Raw genomic sequence first — 24,600 nt, forward strand, 5'->3', positions numbered from 1 at the left:
GGCTCCTGAAGATTCCTGCCGCTCCAGTGCATGCTCTGGAAATAAATGTCCTTCACGTGACTCCAGGCACTTTTCAAATTGCCCTTTCTGTGCCCTGCTGGCAGCTTATTTATAATGCTGGTTCTTTAAGGGTGGGGACTCCGTTTTCTGTTGCCCTCAGGCTCTTCTGGAGTTAAGGCCACTGATGTCTCAAGTACCTGGACCCAAGCCCAGCTGATTTTAAGCCCTTGCTGAGTTAAGCGTTATTGGTTTTCCAACCCAAATGGTATGGGTCCCCGTTATCCCCGTCGTGCTGGGGGTGCCTGGTCCTCCTGCTTCTCCATGCTGGCAGTGCCCCTCCTAGCTGTGATTAATCTCATGGGAGATCTGGTTCCCAACCCTGTGTCCGTGCCTCTTACCCTTTCCAATGTGGGCTCTTCTCTACGACGAACTGTGGAAGGCTTGCTCTGACAGTCTTCAGGTTGTTTTCAGAGTTCTTTGTATAAATGTAGCTGTCATCTTGGTGTGTCCCTGGAATGAGGTGAGTTCAGGATCCTCTGATTCTGGTACCCTCCTGACCCCTTGAAATACTTTTGATCTGCACTATCCATTTTGTCATCCTAGATGGAATTTAAATAATTACCCTCCACAGTATAGTTAGAATCAAAGAGAATGGAGATTTAAGTTACTGGCCCGCTTACAAAACACATCCAGGAGGACACATGACTAGAAGTGAGATGTGTGTGATTTGAAAATTATGGTTTCTGAAATAATTATTCAGGAAATATTAATATATATTAAACAGTTGAAATGTTGAGTTTTAGATTACTATAAATGCCAATTTTAATATGTGCTTATATTAACCACTTAACATTTTTAAGGAAGTTATGGAGGAAAGGTGAATAAAATATAACGCATACCCACCTATTCCAAATAATGGTACAGAATGTGTGGAAAACACAGTCACAAGTGAGAAGACAAAATATGATAGCTACTAAAGAATAGACCAAAGAAATAACTGCAACAAATAACATTTCAGGGGTGTTACTTATATCTCAAAGATAAAATCCTCCAGTCCTGTTTGTATATATGGTATCATTCTACTTTATTTTTTATAGTATTTTAATTCTTAGTTTTTGACAACAAAACTATGTGGATGAGAAAAAAAGAGGAGCAGGAGGTGGTCTGTTGCTATCCAGACTTCCTTTGCTAAATCCCTGAGGCATTACCATGTCGGTCAAGAATGGTCACACAAGCCTTTCTTAAAATCAACCCAAATATGCTTCTCCCTATGGCTGCTTTCCTCGGATGCAAAAAGAAAACTGAATGAATTGAATGGGATTTGTTTTGACCCCGGATATTTTCATATACACTGTGACGAAGAGCATAATTATTTTTCTTTTTCTCTTGGCATTTTTTGTTGTTGTTTCTTCCTAATAATTAACCTTTAGGACTTCCAGTCTCAAATAGTGAGAAAGCTAGTCAGTGGCAATATTAACTGGAGCCCCACAACTATGCACCACCCCCCCAACCCCAGAACCAATTTTTTTGAGTAGTGGGGGAAAAAAAAAAAAGAATAAAAGCAGTAAGGTGCTACATGCATATATAATAGTTCTATTGCTTTTAACACCAAGGCTTCAGCCCTCCTGAATCTTTAGGAAGGAACAGGCAGCCTTTCTAGCTCCAGATCATGCCTCTTCACATAGTAGTAAGAGCATGGCAGGGACTCCCCAACCGTGTATCCCAAACCCGGGGATGATAAAAGGGAAGGAAATGGACCTGACCAAAAAGCATCCCGGGTGGAGGTAGAGAAAGGACCATCCACTGATATTTTGCCTCCATCCACTCCTCCAAAGGTAAACCACTTTTAAATAGCAACCTTAGGTGCCCTAGCTGATCAAAATACATCTCCCTCAGAAGCCTTGGCTGGCATTGATGAGCCAACAAAATGCAAATCGAGTTAAATAGGGAGAAATAGGAAATAATATTTTCTTTCAAAAACGAGATTGAAATTGGATTCCTATGCATGTTTGATGCCCCGTAAGTGGACTTGAGATTGATTTGTGGTGTTGTTGCCTGCTTAAAGAAGTTAGTTAATAAAAGCCTAAAATATTTCCTCTCCCTCTGTGGCTTATTATTGCTTTCATGTTTACTTCCACCTGTAAATCTTCTATTCTAATTAGAACAAATCAGGGAAAATATTTCAATTTCAAATAAATTAGGGGATTGAAAGGTCAGGTCAAAAATAGAACCACATTAGGATGAAGCAGACATTAACTAACTCACAAATCAGAATGGTAACTTTATGCAGCAGTCCGTAAATTAGGAGAAGGGGATCACATCTTTTTTTTATCAATCATTGTATCCCCAGCTTCTAGCACAATGCCTGGCATATGATCTATGCTCAAGTATTATTAGAAATAATGTAATAATGCACTATAAACATCTTAGTACAGATGTTTACCCTGGCCCCTACTGCCAACATGATGCATTGCCCTATATACTTATTTCCCTTAAAGAAGTGAAACACAACATCAATGTAATTAGCACAAGATAAGGTAAAAAGAAATCCAATTGATATATACAAGGAAGGCAAAGGGGATAAGACCTGAAAGGTCAATGCTTCCAAAGACATGAAGTAAGTTAATTACCATAAGAATGCTATTAGGAATGAGACTTCATAAGCTACTCTGGGTTCTATTAATTACTGTTCTGGGATATCTACAGAGTAACAATAGCAGGGCTTTCTGGCAACAACAGGGCAGTCTACAACAGAGTTTCAGTAAGATGTTACCCAATGAAGGAGGATGTGGGTAAGACTGTAACAAATATGAAAAAAGAAAAGATGTCAAAAGGTGAACCTTCAAAGGAACAAGGATGACTTCTAAATGTTTGATCAGTCATAGGAAACGAGCAAAAGATCATACACAGGAAAAGAAAATTGTCTTTTAAGTAAAAATTTAGGATTGGTAATGATCTCCTGGGACATTTTATAGATTTTTAGTTTGCTAGTTCTATAAATAAGAGATAGAAACAAGCACTAAGTAGACCGAATTTACTTGCCCTCAAAGGGCAAACATAAGTCAATCTGAATTAGATTGTTTACATGAAATACTGCTTATAAGTGGATTCATTTTTTCCTAAGATCAGCTGAAGCCTAAAGAAGATGGCTAGAACTTGTTAATTTTGAAACCAAAGAGCAATGTAAAGCCAGAAGAAAAAGTAACTCAGGGAAAAAAAACATTCTCAATGTCAGGAAAGGCAGACTGCCCATCTGGCCAATGAGTAAAGCAATTAAGCTGACAATCCAGATAGCAACTATAACCTACCTCTGTTCCCTTCAGTCACAGCAACAAACTGAATTCTAGGCATACAGTCAGCTGATTCTGATATTCAAGGTAAAAAAAGACCTGTGCGGATACCTTGCTAGGTTACCATTTCCACGCTGGACTAAGCCTTTATCATTAGTTACGAATCAGAGTGAGCATCACATTGACTAAAGCATGTATGTACAGTGGGTTGTGGCCCATATTCACTTATTTTCTGAAATATAAGCATATGTAACATGTAAATATGATTTTTATACTTTATAATGGACTCTTCTTAGGACCATCATAGTCAACTGCATTTTTAGAGAAATGATAGACAGTTTTTAAAACTCCTACCTATCCCTGAGAATGGTCCAGAGCTCTCCACCCAGGCACACTTCCATCAACATGTACAAATATTTGCTGTCCTTAAACGTTCTGTACAATCTGTGAATTGCAAACAAGAAAACAAGGGTTATAAACATTGTTGTCTTTGAAAAGAATGTAAATGCTTTAAGTGCTCAGATTACAGTCTTATACTTGATTTACCAAGCTTGAAATGTCATTAAAGGAAAGAAAGGATTAGGAAAGATTAAAGGAAATCTGTTTGCAAATAGGGAAAAGGAGGCAACAGGCTCCTGACTAAGGTATGTATGGTGTAGGGGCTAGTCTTTCCTGGGCAATGAATGGAGGAATCCAAAGGATTATGGACCAAGGTGGCTTCTTGGGGTCCCAGTTTGGCTGACGTTTTAAGCATGGACACTTGAGCCACATTGAGTGGTGATAAACATGCAACCTACATGCATATAAAATAGATATACTTTACAAACATAGACATGTATGAAATTCCCTTGCTGTTCCTTAAGTTCACCTTATGCCCTGTTTTTAAGTGCCCCTGACAAATTAACTAGAACAGGTTTTATTTTTTGGTATATAAGAACTCCCCGTTATCCTCTAATGCTCTGAAAATATGGAGATGGAACAGTCATTTCATTTTTTTAATCTTCAAAAAATTAAATTTACATATTCAAAGGGAGGATAATTTGATTATTTTTGTCTTTCAAGCTCCAAAAGTCTATGTAGGGTTTTTCAGTCACAGAGAGCATAAAATGGAATGTCAGAAATGGAGAGATCTCCTTTGGGAAAAACGTTTTCTTCACAGAATCTGATTCTTTAAAAAAAAAAAAAGGATAGAATCAAACTTCAGTTTTTTTTTTTTTAAAGCCTAACAAAACTTTCTTAAAATCAGATTTAAAAATGTTTCCTGGGTGAATGAAATGTGTGATGGTGAGCAGGGGTGGCGACGGGTTTGGTGGCTTGACTTTCCATGGAGAGTGGGCACATCAGCCTGGGGGGTGTGGGGTCTTTACCTCACTATGAAGTCGGAATGCGCCCCCTGCATGATCTGCTTCTCCGAGCGGATATGCTCCTGCTGTCTTGTATCCACAATGTGGCGTTTCTTGAGAATCTTCATGGCAAAGGTTTTGGATTCTTCACTTTTCAACTGGACCTTAAAGAAAAGCACAGAAAATAAGTGAGAAAAAGTCCACAGCATTAATATAACAGAGTGCCTTCTCATCCGCAAATTACCCAGTGTGCTGAGCACAGCAGGGACTCCCCGGGTGCCGCCTGAGTCACACTACGTGCTTGCTGCAGCCGGGCAGAAATCCAGGTCCACGGCCCTTGTCCATGGTCCTTCCACTGGACCAGACAGAGGGTACCTAGATGCTCACTTAGTGCTGTGTCTACTGGGATTGGAAGAGGGAAAGTGAATTGGATTCTCACTGTGTTATTTCATATCACATGATGCGCTGGAGCATACTTTATAGTTTCTCTCCTGCAATCAAAAGAGCATAAAAACGAAATTCTCCAATTTCTCTTCCAGTAGGTGTGGTAGATGTAGAACCATATGGGTCTTTACAACTCTTCCTCCTCGGTCCTGACCGGTGGACATTTGCATAGGAGACCCCTCTCTCTGCTGAGACTGCAGAAGCACGTACTGTCCCTTCTTCCCTTCCTACTGCCCAGTCTGGCCTTTCCTCCCAATTAAAACAAAATTTTCAAGAGATTCTGAAAACTCTTCTTCTTCTTCTTCTCCTCCAGTATGCATGATGGCTTTGATTCTGTCTGCCCTCAAAGCTGACCGCTTTGTCGTACTAACTGGGAAAGCCTAAGCTGGGCTGGGACGTCTCCATGGCCTCCACACCATTGGCGCAGTCCCACATGGCTCCCGGGGGCTTGTGTTCTCCGCATACCAGTCCTCAGGCAAGCCGTGGGTCTGTGAGTCACTGTTTTACAAAAAATGTTAACAAGATGACTTTTTTTTTTTTTTTAAGATTTTTATTTATTCTTATTAGAGATGGGGGGAGAGGGAGAGAATCTCTAGCAGCCTCCCTGCTGAGCACAGAGCCCAACACGGGGCTTGATCCCATGGTCCTGAGATCATGACCTGAACCGAGACCCAGAGGGGGAGGCTTCACGGACTGCGCCCCCACCAGGTGCCCCTCAACAAGGTGACTTGTAAGGAAAGGAAGAGATCTGGGTGATGGAACTAATTGCTTCATAGCAACAGCAAAGAGTTTTTTCGTGCTGTGGAGCCACAAACAGAATCTTCAAGCCTGCATTATTTGGAAGTCATGAAAGCCTTGGGTAAATGACATGGCAAGCTGTTTCTGCTTTTCAGCTGAAGGATCACTGCCCCCTGGAGTTGTGAATTGTTTACTGCGTCATCTGCCCAGCAGTGCGATTCTTCACGGTGTTGTTCATGCACACGTGTACAGACTGAACACAGTCCAAGAGGACATTCACAGGGCAGGGGCCTTGGACGACAACACAAGGACACTTCACATCAACGAGCCTCAGGCTGCGGCCAGCATCTGTGAATCTCTATGACAGGTCAGAGAGAAAAATGGAAATTTGAATTTGCCTTAAGAGGCCAAGGGCCCCTCTATGGGTCTTTGAAACTCTTTCAGATGACAGATGAGTGTGATTCAAATGAATCCAGTTGTAGTTCATAATAAAATACAAAATGTGAACACACACTTCTAGAAATCTGGACAGACAGCATGAAAAATAAGCTGTGTCAGAGTGCTAAACACCAGAGAAGAAATAAACTCATGTTCTCTTCGGAGCCTTAGTGTAAGGACCTCAGTCTCTTGGGAGGCTTACACACCTGATGGAAAACTTGTCCATTATTCTTTGCAGTGATGGTGATGTACGTTTTTACTTGTACACAGGGTGGGAGGAAAGAACTCTGATTTGGGGTCATCACAGGTCTGGACCTCAACCCTGCCTTTGCTTAGTTGCTTTGCCCTCAGAGCCCCGGTTCTTGCTGAAGAGAACACAGTATGGAGTTATTGTGACGTTAAGTGAGAAAGTGCCATGGGTGGGAAACTGGCCCAGGGTCCGTCTGCTGGACCCCTGCCCCAGCCAGCAGGCTCTGCTTGATAGCGTACATCATGTGAGTGCCAAACAAAGCCAGATTATCTCACTCCTCTGCTCAGAACACTCCAGTGCCTTCCCATCTTGCTCCTATAAAGACAAAGCTGTCGCAGAGACTACGAGGTCTAGACCCCAGCTACCCCCTAACTCACTCTGCTGGGGTCACGCTCGCCCCCTTGCTATTCCCGGAGCCCACCGAGCAAGCCTGTGCCTCAGTCTATCTGCTTGTATTTTCTGCCCAAATATTTTCCCACAGCTCAGTTCCCGAAGTTCTCTGCTCAAATGTTTCCTCATCGGTGTGTCCTCATACCAACCTCCATAAAAGAGAAACCACCCCCCTCTCCCTGCTTTCTTGTTCTCTCTAGCTCTATCCCAAGCGCATACACAGACTATTTTTCATTACTTGTTCAGCTCCTGTCTCCTCTCACTAGTCTGTAAGCAGCCTGTGATGGGGGATCTTTTTACTCACTATCCATGACACAGAGTAAATGCCTATTAAATATCTGTTGACTGCATGAATCAAAGAGGGAACGTGAGGAACCATGACGATTTATCATGGGCAAAGTCACAGCGGAGCTGGGGTCTCAGCTCCACACTGTGTATCTCTTAGCTTAACGGGAGAAAAACAAGGGAAGCTTATAAGGACAAGCATGGGTTATTTGGTCTTTTTCTTTGGTCCCAAAGTGCCCTTAATTAGGCATGGAAGGGAAGAAATGATTTCTACGTGTCAACACTGCACAAGCAATAAACATGGCCAAATACCCACGTGATTCAGCTTCCAGTTTTCAGTTTGTATTTTTACAAGATGCTTTCTTAACCCAGCCTTTTCCTTGAATGCCATTCCCAACCAGGGAGACTACTAGGCTAATAAAATCATCTCTAGAACAAAGTCCAGTTGGCTGCCAACGAGCTCTTGGGGTCCATCACGTCTTGAGACCATGGCCATTTGTTTGCGACTCATCTCCTAGCCAGCACTCCTCCTGAGTTCTGAGTTCCCCTCCAATGAACACAATCCACGATTCCCCGTATATTGCCCATTTTCGTTCTAACCAGCTCATCACTGTTACACCCACACACAGATGTTTATTTCAGTAGTCAGAATATGAGGTAAAAACATGTATCTACTTTGCTATTTCTTCAGTAGTTTTGTACTGTATATTAGGGAGAGTCTATGCAGGGAAATAAACGAAGCTTGGGGCTGTCAGAAAGAAATGGGAATTAGCCTTTGTGAAACACATACATGCTGGGCACATCCATATGCATTATTTTTAGTCCCAACATCAACTCTTAAGGGCAGGAGGATGAGATTTTTGTTGTGTTTTTACAAAGACTTCATCATCACTAACAACAATAGCTAACATCGCTAACATCAATAAAGCTCATATTGTCAGGAATAGCATAATAAGTGAGTTTTCTCCCTTAATCTTCTAGGCACCCCTTTGAGGGACTACTGTCATCCCCATTTTTCAGCAGAGCTAACCGAGGATTACCAGACAGGGTCATATCTTGCCCAAGGCCACCGAGCTGTCAAGTAGCAGAACTGGGTTCATGCTCCAGTCTTTTTGGCCCAAGCTATTTGTCGTATATGCTGCTTCCCTTCAGCTGAAGAGAAAAGGAACTGACGGCACAGTGATTGATGCTTTACAAATGAGAGTTTAATGGAACTGGCTCCCTCGGAGAGACTCCATGAGAAAAACTGAACCGTGCGGTAAATACCATGAAGCTTCACCCATGCTGGAAATGCCAGAGCCTCACTGGCTTTTCCCTAGGGACCTCAGGGGATGCTCGGGGATCTGGGGTGCCTGAGTGATGGCTTCTCCTTGTGGAATTCAAAGGATGGAGGTGGGGGGAGGGATATGGTGCTAACAGCTGGTGGATGGCAGGTGGTTGCTGCCCAAGAGAGGTATGCATGTAAAAGCTGCAGAGATGATTGGGAGTCAGCCGCATCAGTTTCCAATTTAGTAAGTATTAATTATAAGTTTACAGAGCCAAATAGCTCATCTACGGAGGCTTTCCGTTTTGTCTTTGCTTGAGTGGAGACAGTCCCACCGTCTGGAACCACCATCCTCTGCATTCTGTAAAGACCTGTCTAGTTCCTTAGAGGACAGCCCTTAGAATCTCCACTTCCATTTTAAACTAGGAGGACACAAGACTCGCAGGATCCCGGCTTGTAACGGAGAAGTCAGACCGCCTGAGGACAACTGGCAGAGGTAACTCAGCAGACATAGCGCCTTCTGCTGGAGTGAATGCTCTGAAAAGTTTTCTCCCGATTAACCGACATGTCTGACTCTTAGATTGTGTCTAATGGCAAAATTTGGAAATAATCTAAATGTCCATGCAGAGAAGAGTGGAAAAATAAATTATGGTACATCCCTGCAATGCATCTGTAAAAAACTAGGCCTTAAAAGGATGACTTAGCAAATGGGGGAAAAAAAAACAACACCAGAGGGAGACAAAGCAAGAGACAGACTCTTAACTATAGAGAACTGATGGTCACCAGAGGGGAGGTGGTGGGGGGATGGGGGAAACAGGTGCTGGGGATGAACGAGTGCACTTGTCCTGATGAGCACGGGGTGATGTATAGGGAAGTGTTGATCACTGTATTGTACACCTGACACTAATATTACACTGGATGTTAACTGGAATTTAAATAAAAACTTATTCTAAGTCTTCGTTTTTTTATTATGGAAAAATATCCCCCCCCCAATTTATTTACACACACACACACACACACAGATAACATATATATGTGTCATATATAAAGAGACAGGATACAAGCCAGCATACATTTTATGATCCCATAAATAATTTGTATGTACGTGTATATCTCTATCTAAAATAAATCTAGGAAGAGACAGTCAGAAATGTGTTTCCCAATATGTTAATAATGGTTTTCCCTTAGGGAAATTTTCAGTTCTACTTCTTTTTGCTTTTTTGAATTGCTTAACTTTTGTACAACTAGCATTTATCCCTTTTTTTTTTTTTAAAGATTTATTTATTTATTTATTTGAGAGAGCGAGAATGAGAGAGAGAGAGAGTACATGAGAAGGGGGAGGGTTAGAGAGAGAAGCAGGCTCCTCGCCGAGCAGGGAGCCCGATGCGGGACTCAATCCAGGGACTCCAGGATCATGACCTGAGCCGAAGGCAGTCGCTTAACCAACTGAGCCACCCAGGCGCCCAGCATTTATCCCTTTTATGAGTAAACACAATGACTCTCATGGAAAATAAATTTTAAAGTCTGTCTTAGATTGTACTACCTATTTATTAGTGTCTGGCTCTCTCAAAGGATCCTGGTTCAATGGGAACCACTCCGCTAGAATCCCATGAATGCAAAGACCTTGAAAGGTTATATACAGCATAACAATCCACTCAAGTTTGGGCTGAACCACACTATTCATCTCCTTAAAGGACCTGCCATATTCTTTTGTACAACATGAACTCTCAGGGTAAGTTATAGCAATTTATATTTACTGAGTCTAAGCTATTAGGCTTTATTATGAAAGGGCTTTCACAAAACAAACCCATGAAAATTTTGAAGGTGAAATGTAGTTTGCTTTTTATTTTTCCAGTTGGCCAAATGAATTACCCTAAGTCTGCTTCTGTCAACTTGAGATGATGATGATGATTTTGCAGTTGGGTGAGCTAGAGATAGAAAATCCGTGTGGACACAGGCAAGCAAGAGAGGAGGAAATGCATGTGTGCCTTTCTTCCCCTCCTTCCCCAGGAATCCTTCCCAGCCTAGCTGTGCTGGCATGCTCCCTGGCTTTGTCTTCCTCTGCAGACTTCCACCCCCACCAGCATGCAGGCTAGAGCCTGGGTTAAAAGTGTGAGCTCTAAAATGTCACTGCTTTTGTTTAAATCTCAATCATTTTCGGGCTTGTGATCTTGGATGCATTTCTGACACCCTGTTCCTTTGTCCTTATCCATAACATGAGGATAATCCTCAGTTTACTTGGGAAGATGAAATAAAAGGGCCCACCTATCAAGCCCAGTGTCTGGAACAGAGCACCCATTCAGTGCATATTAGTGGCTTTGATTCTTAGGTGCCTCCAGTGGTCATGGTCCCTTCAGGTCAAAGCAATGTCCTGAAAATATGAGCTAGTACAGGCCACTGTCACTTTATGCCCGTTCCTATCCTCCCTCACCCGTCTCAGACCTACCAAGGGAACAGGTGAAGGGCCGAGAAGCTACTTGAAAAAGACAGCTGAGCCTTGCACCACACTGGTTTTGCGATCAACATTCCTAGAATAGGAAAAACAACAATGCTAATACTCCGGATCTTCCTCTTCTGTTTCAGAAACAATGCTTTGCTTTATATCGGAAACTAGAATTAGTAAACATTTCACTTCTAGCAAGACGTTACTTCTGTGTGGAGCACTGTGTTGCCATTTGAACGAACGCATCCCAGGGCCGAGCGGATCTTAAGGTGGGAATTTCTGACATCGCTTTTGGCAACTTCTTAGCTGCCGGGCTCCAGGTGGTGCCCAGGTAATGGGGACTGAAGCTGAGAGGCAATGCCACCAGCATTTCAGAGAGCTTTGGAGACACACTAGCTGGCTAGAATGAACGCCCCCATTTCTGTCTGCAGCAGGCACTTGTCTTTAAAAGGCTTGTGTCCTGCTGGACCCAATTCCTGACCCTGAAAAGGGGAGTTATGATGAGAACAAACTTAAAACTGACTCATCACCTCGGGCTGAGAGTTTTTGTCCTTAGAATCTGTTCCTCCACTCGTCTATTAGACCTTTTTATTAATAATTCATAGTTCATTTTGCAATATAGCTGTATCTTCATTATTTGAGGGAGAAAGTGGCTTTCTGGATGATGCTGTAATTAAAATGATTTCTTACACGAAGACTTAAACGGACAGCATCAGTTGCTGTGCATGAAACACCTGGATATTTGGGTCCATAATGAACTAGATCTTCAATTGTACAAGTAGAAAACAAAAACGGTGTAAAATAAAGCGTAGCCTAAGAAAACACAGCAGAAGAGGCTCATGCTTAGAGATGGAAGGTGGGTGAGTAGTCGCTGAAGATGGGACAGGAATGGACGTGGCCTGCCAAAGGGACGGGACCCTGTGGGATGCAAATCATACCTCAACAAGGCTTTTAAAGGCTTTTTTTTAAGAGGAAAAAGCCAGAAACTATGTCTATCTTCTAATTCTTGTCTTCATTGATTGTGAGATATATTTTTAATTTATATCTTAAGGAACAAATGTTAAAAATAGATTTCTCTCTATGCTTATCAATCCCCCTTCGATAAAAGTTCCCCAGTTACCTAAAACTGTATTCCATTTTTATTCCAGTATCTGTTAATGATGAACATTTTTATAAAAAAATATGATCCTTTTTTAGGACTTAATTATTGTGATTACAAGTCCTAAATTTTAAAAAAAAGGCCTCACTTCCAAAAAAAAAAGTAGGATCATGCGTTATTTTCAGCAAAATATGCAAATTATCACAAAATTATTTCATCAAAATAATAGGTAATTGCTGGGCCATGCCTTTAGTATTTTAGTAATGTACAACTGAGATCAGATGCGACCTCCTGTAATCTCCTAGAGCCTTCTTTTTTTTTTTTTTTAAAGATTTTATTTATTCATTTGAGACACAGAGACACACAGAGAGAGAGAGCATGAGCAATGAATGAGAGAAGCAGACTCCCGGCTGAGCCAGGAGCCCGATGTGGGGCTCGATCCCAGGACCCCGGGATCATGACCCGAGCTGAAGGCAGACGCCTAACCATCTGAGCCACCCAGGCGCCCCCTCCTAGAGCCTTCTAAAGGCTCCCAGACTCCTAGAGCCTTTGCCTCACTTATAAAAGGGGAATAAAATCCCCTTATAAGCACAGATATTGTAAGATCAAATCAGATAGCGTATGTGAAAATACTTTGAAAGTTTACAAGTGCTACCTAAGAACAATTATCAAGATATGTGGGAATGCTAATTAAAGTGGATACTTGTAAACAGCATTTTACTCTTACAGTTCATAATTTAATCTGTGTTTTAATTAGTTGTCCCAACCAACTGAAGGAAAATGAAAGGACAGGAAAAGTCTGTCTGAATTTAAGGAAGTTTCACTTTCACAGAGAAGGGAAAACCAGCGTCATCACTTTGACTCAGATAACTTCTTGGGCATGACAAACTCCTGTGCTCACATATTCAGAAGAAGTTACTATATTCATGCGAGAAAGAAAAAATTTTTAAGTGCATAGAAAACTCCTATTCCACACAGTAGTATTGGATTGTATTCCTCAACGTTTCCTAACCAAAAACATGCCAGTCCTTCTATGAGAATTACTTTTCTCTATAATAGTACTATGGTTTCAGGCGAACACTACTATAAGTCATGATAGAAAACCACGGTGGTTAAAACTTCTTTTCTCCCTAGTTGCTCAGAGTCTTCTCCCTCACCTCTCTCTCTGCACTGCACAGGAACATCAGATGTTTTCCTTTCCTTAGTCAGCGTCCAAAACTTAAGAATGAATCACAGCATCTGGTTTGTTCCAAAGGACGCACAAGGGAGGGGAGCATAAGGGACTTGTCACAGCCCGTGTGACACACAGCTGACATAGGGAAGCCGAAGGATGGATTATGACTTTAAACAGATGCCATAGTTGAAAAGCTTTTCAGACAGGAGGAACAGAGGCATGGCACTATGACACAATTTTATGGTAAGAATTTGACATGTAAAACTTATTTCATCGATGACCATTAAGTGGTTTATATATACATAAATCGTCGTGTATACCATTCAGAACAAAGGAGCATAGAAAAAAATAGCTTATTTTACCTCTGCATTTTCCTCTGCCATTTGCACAAATGATAATCAAGAGAGGATCTCTCTTCTCTCTCTCTTTGTTCTCCTTCCCATGTTCACCACAACCCCTCATCAAAAATGTCAATTCCATTTGCTTTGTAACTTGCCTTCAGACTTAAAATTCAGTTCTGTAGCAGGATATGTCTATGTGATTAAATTCAAACTGATCAAAAGCCAAGTAAGACTATTTTCATAGAGGAGATAGTTTTCAAAAAAGACATTTAACTTTTAGCTTGGAGGAAGATCAGGAAAAGAACATCATACTTTTCTATTTTTAATTAAATGAACAAATGGACTATTTTAAAGAAATCACTTGGCAGTCAAAGAATACTTGTGATTTCTCCTATTAAGGCATTAGCACTGATTCATTGACTCAAAAGGCTACCTATATTGCATCACAATCGTTTACTGGAATGTGCAATTTAAATATATCATTTCTCTTCCATAGAATAGCTGTGTAAAGTAAACCTTATTTCACTTTGTAGTGATTATTAAAATTGATATGATAAACTTTAAATTATTTTCTTTCATCACCGGCACAAAAACAGACACATAGATCAATGGAACAGAAGAGACGGCCTAGAAATAAACCCACGCTTATATGGCAAATTAATCTATCACAAAGGGAGCAAGAATATACAGTGGGGAAAAGACCATCTTCTTCAGCAAATGGTGTTGGGAAAATTTGACGTCCACATGCAAAAGAATGAAACTGGACCACCTTCTTACACCATACATGAAAATAAACTCAAAATGGATTAATGTGAGACCTGAAACCATAAAACTCCTAAATGAAAGCACAGGCAATAATCTCTTTGACATCATCCCTAGCAATATTTTTCTAGACATGTCTCCTAAGGCAAGAGAAACAAAAGCAAAAATAAACTATTGGGACTACAGCTTCTGCATGGCCAAGGAAACCATCAACAAAACAAAAGGCAACCTACGGAATGGGAGAAGATATTCGCAAATGACTATGATAAAAGGTTAGTATCCAAAATACATAAAGAAGCTACACCACTCAACATCAAAAACCAAATAATACAATTTAAAAAATGGGCAGAGCAATCAAACATGTTTCAAAAGAAGACACACAATGACCGGTAGACACATGACAAGATGTGCAAAGTTACTAATCAAAATACAGATACAAAACCACAGTGAGCTATCACCTCACACATGTCAGAATGGCTAAAATCAACAACACCAGAAACAGCAAGTGTTGGTGATGATGTGGATAAAAAGCAACCCTCATGCATGACTGTTGGTGGGAATATAAACTGGTATAGCTACTGTGGAAAAGAGTATGGAGGTTCCTCATAATGTTAGAAATACCATGTGATCCCCTGGTTCTACCACTGGGTATTTACCCAAAGTAAATAAAAACATTAATTCAAAAAGATATATGCACCCCTGTGTTTACTGCAGCATTATTAATAGCCAAGAAAGCAGCCCTAGTGTTCATCAATAGATGAATGGATAAAGAAGATGTGGTGTGTATATATGGGTACATACGTACACACACACACACACACATGCTGGAATATTAGTCATAAAAAAGGATGAGATCTTGCCACTTACAACAGCATGGATCGACCTAAAGGACATTATGCTAAGCAAGATGAGTCTGACAGAGAAAGACAAATACCATATGATTCACTTATCTTTGGAATCTAAAAACAAAACCAGCAAACAACAACAACAAAACAGACAAATAGAATGAACTTGTGGTTGTCAGAGTGGAGGTGGGTGGGGGGATGGGCAAAAAAATTCACTTTCCTTATCAAATCATCAAATATTTTCTTGCCCCAACCGATAATTGATTTCTATGCACAATCTCATTCATCCTTATAAAGAAATACTACATGTAGCAGGTTTCCAACTTGCTTACTCATTTCTAAATTCATCACTAAAATATTTCACATAATCCTACTTATTCCAATACTTAAAGCACACTTATAACCTGAAATTTCACATAGATGGGAGTTGAGACTCCTAAGTTGACACTTCAATTTCTTTCAGTTATTGACTCTGTGAAAGCTTCAAGTCAGCTGAAATGAAACAGAATCCATATTGCAAAATTCAGCTCTGTGTGCTGTGCTCAGCTTCACTCATGAAAGTGTTTGTATTCTCATGATACTTTTGAGACATAAGGCATGAAAAACTTTATGATGTTTCTGTTACATACTGGGAGGATTTTAACCAATGGCTTATAATCTGTTCTTAATGTCTTGACATAGATGATAATACTCAAACTTCACCCTGATATTAAATAAAATAGGATAACTCCTTCCTCCCTGTTTTTGGACTTGCAATTTTTCACAAGATTTCATACAAATGTACTTTAAATATAGTTAAGCCCATTCCAAATGTATTTTGTATTTTTTTTTTGCCCGTGCTGACTTCGTCTATGGAGAACAGCCCCATGAAGCATTTAAGCTGCTCCGTCCACATGGATGTGGAATCAGTGACTGGAGCCATGACCACGCACTGGCTCCCTTGGGTTGAGCTTCTGTGATTCTTTTTGGGTGCCGAAGTTCTCTCTGTTCTTACCGTGAACTTGCAAGGCAGCTGGCTGGAGGTCAGGGGCTCAGAACCGAGCATCCGGCCCCCAGAACCTGATCTCAGAGCTCAGTGTTCAAGCTACCATGCTGTTGTGTGTCAGTGGGGGATATTAATATGAGGGACAGAGTATGAATTAGCAATAAATCAAATGTATACAGTTGATGAGCTACCCTGAAACATACAGAATGGCTCTTTCCTATCTTCCCCCCCCCAAAAAAAACAAGAGAAACCATTTGATTTTAAGGACATGGCTATTTTCAACATTCCTAACATATAAAAGGGGCCTGTTTTCCCTTCTCATGAATGAGATCTCTCTTTGAAAGTGTTTACATGAAATTTTCAGGGACATGGGCTACCTCCTGACACAAAGTAGACTACCTTATTTAGAAGGGAAATTATGATGTTTATTTTTGGGAGGAGCCCCACCTAAAAATAGCCTGTCCAGTCGCCTTATAGTGTATTCTTTGATTTCACAGGTGGAAGCTGAGCTGAGTCTGTGTTCTATATGTTTTCATCACCGGACCTAATGCCCACAGATGCCTAGTGCCTTCACATCTGACCTCCTCTAAGAACAGACCACAGTGACCCCTGGCTGATGGGCTGCCTAAGGGCATTTTTCAGTCCTCCTCCACGCAACCCCTGGGTGGGTCTGCTGCTGGGTTCAGTGGCCTGTGAAGACATGTGGCCCTCTGTGTTGTAACCTTTGCCTGGAATGGCCTTTCCCGGCTGTTCACTTAAATCCCAACCTATTCCCTAAGCCCTGGCTGGAGTCCCGTGTCTTCCCGGGGCCTCTTTGACCCAATCAGCTCCAAATGGTCTCCCTCTTTCTGCAATATGAAGAACCTTTCTGCATAATTTAGACGTTAATATAATACAAAAGGATTTCATTTGCTTTTCTTCATATGTGTTAGTCTTATTTTCTTATTTACAAGAAGGCAGACATTCCTTAAGGGCAGGAATCACCTCTGCTATTTCTGATCCCACAAAAATTATTGAGGGATTTTATAAAAGATACATTTTTGCTGAATGTGATGTGCCCATAAATTGTCACAGAAAACGTTAAGAGTGACCGAAACGTTAACTTTCAGATATACTCTTTTATCACCCATATCTTAACCCTTGGAAAGACCTGTCTAGTGCCTTCCAGATTTACATGGATCTTTCTAGAATAACTCATGGTTTTGGAGGAGAAATGAACATTTTACTGGACACTAGGACACTGATTTAAAATACTTGTAGCGAGAAAGATTCATTTCTATAGATAGCTAGTATATAAAATTGATACTTTCAAAGATGTGTAAGCAAGTAATTATTTGTAGTCTGTGCAGACTGAACTGTGTTCCAGCTACTGTATAAAATATATCCTACAGTAACAAGATGAATTAATGCACATCTTTATGAGCATAACCTCAAAGTAGAGCTAGACTTGACTCCTGGCGATGCGTACTGAGAAACTATCCTGGGAGGTGCCTAGATCCTGACTGCACCTGTTAGGCTCAGCTAGTGTCCACTGAATGGGACTGTCCGTAGCTACCCGAATAACTCCCTTCGAAATCAGTACTATTTATCACCATCAATAATTGGCATCAGCTTAGATTCTTTTGAAGGATGCACCTAAAATGAGGGTGACCTTTAATAACAAGCCCACTAGAGGAATGGCGAGGGAAGAGGCTGCGGGAGACCGAGGTGAGCTTTGAGTTTTCACGGAGCGCAGAGCCCTCCCTCACCTGGGTGACAGAGGACGGGAGGCCTCGGGGCAGAGGGCTGCCTGCTGTCCCCCCAGCTACTCCGTTTCACTGTCCTGGGGCTGCCAGGGAAGAAGTTCTCGAAATGTTTCCCTCTTACGTGGGGTTTCCCTTTGCAGTTAAGCCGTTCGCCTTTCAGAATGATGAAACACAACCCTGCTGACTGGGCAATGGATTTCTCGCCTATCTGTTGCCTTAATCACCTCTCAGTCTCCTTTCGCTTTCCACTGGTGGACACAGCCGTCCAGTTCGGCCTGCGTGTGACGCCCAGTGCCAAGCACTTGCAAAACGCCACGACAGTGCTCCCGACCCCATCTGGCCCTGTGACCCCGTGAGGCAGGTGCTTGCAACCTGCTGCCACCCCGCCCCCTCCCTCACTGTCCTCTGGTGGGGCTGGGGTGCAGGAGAAAGGAGAGGGACCTGTCTGGTCCATGCGGCAAGAGCCAGACCCTCACTATGCCCCAACGGGGATCCATGGTTGAAGGAAGCTGTGCAGGAACCCGATAGGATTCAGCAGACTGCACCGAACCTAAAGGATGGAGCTTTAGTGCTTTGCAGGGATTTAATAGAAGCTGTCACCGAGGTCATTATGAAGACCTCTGGCTCTTCGGGACTCGGCAGAGCAAGGGAGAAAAAAAAGAGTAAAATTATTCCATCCCCTTTTCTTAGAGCTGGGCATGATAGTTATCATTAGCATATTTTAATAATAATAGCATCACAACACTTACCGAGCTATGGTGTGAGGCACTATTTGGGGGCTTTCACTCATTTACTCTTTGTAACCTTGAGAGGCTTAATATCCTACTGCTATCTTCATGCTGGAGAATGGGAAACTGACGCTCGGAAGTAAGTGACCTCTGAGGAAATGACTGAGCATGCCCAGAAAAATTCAGAAAAATCTGAATCTAGGAGATCTGAGTCCAGAGCTCCAGCTTTTAGCTTTGACATTATAATGTCTGATTTTTTTTTTTTCCCCCTGCACAGACATTTTACCACGGAAATAAGAACAGCAAAAGATTCAGAGAAGGGAGAGCCTCTTCAGGTTTGACAGAAGCAGGTGTGAAGAGTGGATCATCACAGCATCGATTCTAGATTTAGGTCTAATACAGGTTCTTGAATTCTAGAAGATTTTTTTTTTAAACAAATGTACATGTGACATTTGTTTGATGTCGTCATGGTGGCTATTGTTGGTGTGATAAGAACCTTAATATTTTTAGAAGCCAGAATGATAGAAAAACCTTCTAGTTAAAAACAAATCAGTGGGGACGCCTGGGTGGTTCAGTCGGTTAAGTGTCTGCCTTCGGTTCAGTTCATGATCTCAGGGTCCTGGGATCGAAACCCACATCGGGCTCCCTGCTCAGGGGGAGTCTGCTTCTCCCTCTCCTACTGCCCCTGCTTGTGTTCCCTCTGACAAATAGATAAAGAAAATCTTAAAAAAAACCAAAACAAAACAAATCAGTAGTTCCGGGCAATAACAGCCCTTTTACTGACTGCATGGTCTTAGGCTCCTGAGATGCATTAATACTGACTTCCCTCTAGTAAAAGCAGATCATGCCTCCTGTTCTGCTCCCAGAGTAACTAGAAAGGTAAAATGATATACTGGATGTGGAGCAATGTGAAGATCACAGAGCAGGGTTCAAATGCCAGGCTTGATTATTTTAGTAAGGAAGTGGCATCACTAATTTAAAAACATGATTAATATCAGTTTGTCAATTAACTAGCCCGCAGTAGGTGTATTTTACAGAAGGGTACTGTAATGCTTCGTGATTTCTGTAGATGCCCTAACTCTCCCTCTGTCTTAGGATGCCACCTCCTGCATGACCCCGCACATGCTGCTCGTACTTTGATTATTGGATTATTGGTTTACATGACTGTCCTTCCCAGGAAACTGAGTCCCTAGAGGCAGTGGCTACCTCACTTTAGACTGTATGTCCCAGCATACAGCTTGCTACATAAATATGTAACAAGTGATAGAGAGAGGATGTAATCCAAGAAGACAGAGATTATGTCTTCCATATCTTGGCCCCTATATCTTTATCCAAGTACGGTGCTCTGGTCAAGGAGGCATTGGATTGCTGAATAAAATGATTAAATATCTAATATCTAAACCACATCATCATTGCCAGATTAAAAAGGCTGATTTGTGCAAATCTATTCTGAAAAGCAAGCACCTCTCTGACGAGAGCAAAAGTAAATCAGGAATGTGACCATAGAGCGATGGGACTAATTTCCATGTGTGACTGTAAAATCAATCTCCGTATTTTGCAGTCAGACCTTGTAAATTAAGAGGATTACTGTGTGTCTTAGAGCAGTGCTTACTGCTTTAATGAGTAAATCATCTATAAAAAACTGAGTTCTTTTGCTGAAAGTGCTATTATAAATGAAATGTGGTCTTCTGGAAGATAAACAGGCAGCACTGAACAAATTAAAAAGCTCATTCTTCAAAATAAAAAAAAAATGGTCAGAAAATATGGTTTCTGCCAGATAACACAAAAAAGCAGTATGGATGACTTCCTGGAGGTAATAATTGTGAATAGGACATGTCTGATATTCGCCTCATTAAAATCAGTTCTGCTAAAAGTATTTATGAAATCGAATTAATAGCTTCAGAGGAGAATTCCCATTCATATAAGACCAGATCTTCAAGCTTCTGGCCTCATCACTGAACAATGGTTCAAGTTTCTGTTAGGCGCCAAAATTACGTTCTCCTCTCCAAATTTGGCAATAAACTACTTAGTAATTGTCCTGCCTGAAAAATCCGCTGGCATTTAAATTCATCCAAATTAAGATAAATAATAAAAAATTAAGACATGCTAAGAAGCCTTTGCATATCATTATGCAAAATAACATGAAGCTAATTTTATACCAAATGATGAGAAAACTTGTAACTTAGTCCTACCAGGAAATGGGGTTCAACAATTCAAATTTAATTCTTCATACCCAATTCAAGAGTTTATCATCTTATAATCTATACTTGGGAAAAAGTTTTAAATGCCATTATAAAATTAAAGTGTCATGTGGTTTTTATGATGTTATTTACCTGATCAACATCATTGCTGAACCAAGGACTGGTAGGTTCAAGGTATCCATTTTATTTTTTTATTTTTTTTTTAAAGATTTTTATTTATTTATTTGAGAGAGAGGATGAGAGGAGAGAGAGAGAGCACATGAGAGGGGGGAGGGTCAGAGGGAGAAGCAGACTCCCCACTGAGCAGGGAGCCCGATGCGGGACTCAATCCCGGGACTCTAGGATCATGACCTGAGCCGAAGGCAGTCGCTTAACCAACTAAGCCACCCAGGCGCCCAAGGTATCCATTTTATATATTTGTACAGTATGGTGCATATGTGAAATTCGTCCATGTGAAGGCAGTCCTTTTTAATATATCACTCTATAATACTGATAACATGATCTTGCATGCATCAGTTTCAGAGGGGAGTGAAGCGAAGTTCTATAATCACAACAGAATGGGGCTCAGCCTGGTCCTCTCCCACTACGAGTGGCCTGGGCGCTGGTCTGAAGGTGCGCTCCACTGCCCCCCTGTGCCAAGGTTGCGGCGATTCACTATTCGCGGCGATCACTCTTTGTGATGACAACAGTATGTGTGATCACAGTCAAAGCGCTGAGACCAGACTCCCAATTCTGGCATCACCGAACACAGGTGACAAATGAACAATCACAGAGGAGAATACTTTTCATACCCAGTAATTAATATTCTCAGGCAGTGAGTGAGCGCTAAGAACAGGGGACGATGAATTGTAGGGGAAGGGCCGTCACCTAAACGGCTAGTCCACAGCGAACAGTGAAGACAATCTGGGCATTCTGATTTTCACAAGGGGTTTCTGGGGAAGTGCAAAATCACACGATGTGAAGATGTCACTTCAGAGGTTAAAACCGCGTGCCTCTTTTCTAATGTACTGGTTGTGCCTACCTGGCCCATTATGGATTTATCATTCATTAGCGTATCTAACGTTTTTGTAACCTGGACTCCAATTAAAATTAATTCCTGAGGTTATGGTTTTCATTAGTCTATAAACATCTGTGTGGAAGAGTAAAATATAATATCCATGAGAAAAAAATTAGGCTGAACTACCCTTGACTCTCTGCTGGGATGGACATTATGCATGTGTATACACACACACACACACACACACACAGGTATTTTGTCTTTTTAAACCACATTTTATATGGGCACCTTTTATATGCTCACACTGAGCCTTCCCTAATTTTCTGGTTAATGGTGTCTCCTCAGACATTTTTGAGGGAAGTCACTGTCAGCTTGGCATTTAATTGTTCAGCTTGAAGTGGTTTCAGTGTCTATGAGCAACCTTCAGCATTTCAAACATCCTGAGTAAACTGCTCTATTTCATAAAATACCTTGCTGGTAACCTAAAGGTCCCCAACTTGACATCCTCAGACCTTTAAGAATCCACAAATTTGTAACATAAATTTTTTTTGGTCAACTAAGACAACAGTTTTATTGTCCAAAGTCTTTACAAATGATACTTAAGAAACTACAAGTCACAAAATCAGCCTCTAGGGAGTTCTGTCCATACAGTGCTTCATTCAGAAGAGGGTGGAGATACATGCAGGTATGTAAATAAACCCAGCAGACAATAAGCTATGCCCGGCAAGGACCTCCGCCCCCCGACCTGTTTATATGCTCCAACACCCCAGGACTAAGATAACACTGGTAATAAATCTTCACTAGCTCTATGAAGTTAGATTTTGTCACAAAACCAAGGTTCTTGAAAACGAAACCAAAGACTGCGTTGACTGGCAGAATTCAGAGAAACAAGTTTTCCTAGACCCCCGATTTGTATTCCTACAGCCGAAAATCCTCACTATGACGTCAGACGTCAAGTCAGAAGCAGCCTGACTATAGCATTTCCAACCAGTGTTACTGGAAGCATAATGCTGATCCAACGAAACACACTATGGCTCGAAATTTTCTTGTCTCATGTTTAAGTAAATGGGATTTTTCTTGCCTGTCAGAAGCCAGGAATCTCAACTGCAGCACAAATGGACAAATAGCAAACACAGGGCTGGGTCAGTCTGCTTTTATGGAAGGGGATTTCTCTTGTCCCCGATGGCAACAGTAACTGTTTACTGCACTGTACAGGGAGTTCCTGACATACTGTACCGCTATCTGATATCAGGGGCTCCTCCGGGTTCAGCAGAGAGGTGGAAATTAATCTGCCTTCTCAACAGGGGTTATATCCACACGGTCTCCGAACGCAGCAACTCAGTTACCAGAATACATTTTTTTTTCTGCTCTATGTTGTAATCGACCAGTTCTTAAATTTACATTTCAAAGGCTATGCTTTCATTTGGTTTGCACCACATTCATGCAATATGTTGAATGAATAAACTTGCACCAAGATGTCCCCATCATCCTCCCTGACACTTACCTGTATGTGTTTGTGTACACAAACATGTGTGAAATATTCAAACCATATTATCTAATATATTATCTGATATAACTAGGTGCTTGCTACGGAATCACAGAATTAATACTAGAATGTTATTTATGTTTTCTTAAAGTTTTAAAGCAGTATTAAACATCTTTAATTAAATATAGATTTTACTTATTTATTTACTTCCCTAGCTCTGAGCCATATTCTCTAACTTACTCATGCACCTGATCTACAACTACAATAATTAAAATGTAAATTTAAATATATATAAAGGAAATGAAATATATGTACATGTATTACATGTATGTATTATATTATGTATGTATCTACATATAACACATATATATCCCATTTCCCTCTCTATATTTAAACTTACACATAGGTAGGGCGCATGACTAAGTTGGTGAGCACTGCTCAGAACTAAGGAAGTAGAGGTCGCAGAGTATCAGCTAGGTAAAAAGCGTTTTATGGCTCCTCGTCAAGTTAATGTGTTTACCTTTCATTTATTTTGAGGAGGTTTTTCTAAAAAATATATATATATTTTTATTGTCCGTTCACGGGCTGTGTAATATATAGCTCACTGTACCTGTTTCACACTCGGATGTGCGGACATGAAAGCATTTGGTACGGATTCAGGAACAGTAAAAAGTAATGATGAGAGAGTAGAGGGAAATCTTAATCTAGAGGGAAAAATGCGACAGGAAGAGGGGCTCCCCAGAGCACGTAAAGAAGAATCACCTACCAGCTCCACGCGTCCGAAGCCTCCGACTCCGAGGGTGTCGATGATGTTGAAGTCAGACAGCTTCAGGTTGGCGAAGAAAGCAGCTTCGGCTTCGTATCTGGATTTTTTGATGCGAAAAAACGGAAATTTCTTAGAGGCGCAAACACGAGAACCACGCACGACCGCCCCGGAATGACAGGCTTGTGGCTCGGGGTTTACCTGCTCAAATTCCATCTTGCTTCTAGAGTCTGTGTCTCCTCCAGAGCATAATTGTTTGGTCCCCGTTGTGCAGAATAACCAGGATCTGCACTTGTTTTTCAAAGGAGAATAAGACAAAGCACCTGGTGCCTGCTAGTCACGTGACTGATAGGTCCAGTCACCAAGTCAAAGTTACATCGCAATGCTTTCCTGCGCGTCTTCTTGCGGGCACGGATTGTTGGGGTGGTTCTTTTTGGGTTTTGTTTTGGGATTTGTGGTTTTGCCCAGTTTTGGTTTTGCCGTTCAGATTTGGGATGGCAGTTCCTCATGAGTTTCCCTTATCCACAGGCTGGTAGTGGCTCCTATCAGTATTTATTAAAAGCAGCAACATCACTGAGGTCTCTGGAGC

General features: G+C 41.4%; 1 protein-coding gene across 5 annotated transcripts in view; it reads right to left on the bottom strand.

Annotated features, from left to right (window-relative positions):
- Nucleotides 1–24,600, bottom strand: part of PRKG1 (protein kinase cGMP-dependent 1) — a 1,261,682-nt gene that overhangs the window by 29,939 nt on the left and 1,207,143 nt on the right. For all 5 annotated transcript variants that reach the window (XM_064594539.1, XM_064594538.1, XM_064594540.1 and 2 more), the window contains 3 exons: nucleotides 24,015–24,111; nucleotides 4,658–4,797; nucleotides 3,645–3,734 (listed from right to left, as the gene is read on the bottom strand). In XM_064594539.1, coding sequence (XP_064450609.1) covers nucleotides 3,645–3,734; nucleotides 4,658–4,797; nucleotides 24,015–24,111 — 327 coding nt within the window. The remainder of the gene's footprint in view (nucleotides 1–3,644; nucleotides 3,735–4,657; nucleotides 4,798–24,014; nucleotides 24,112–24,600) is intronic.

Source organism: Mirounga angustirostris, unplaced genomic scaffold (assembly GCF_029215605.1).
Source record: "Mirounga angustirostris isolate CCGP_5_RB_7025 unplaced genomic scaffold, mMirAng1.0.hap1 SCAF_6, whole genome shotgun sequence".
NCBI lineage: Eukaryota > Metazoa > Chordata > Mammalia > Carnivora > Phocidae > Mirounga > Mirounga angustirostris.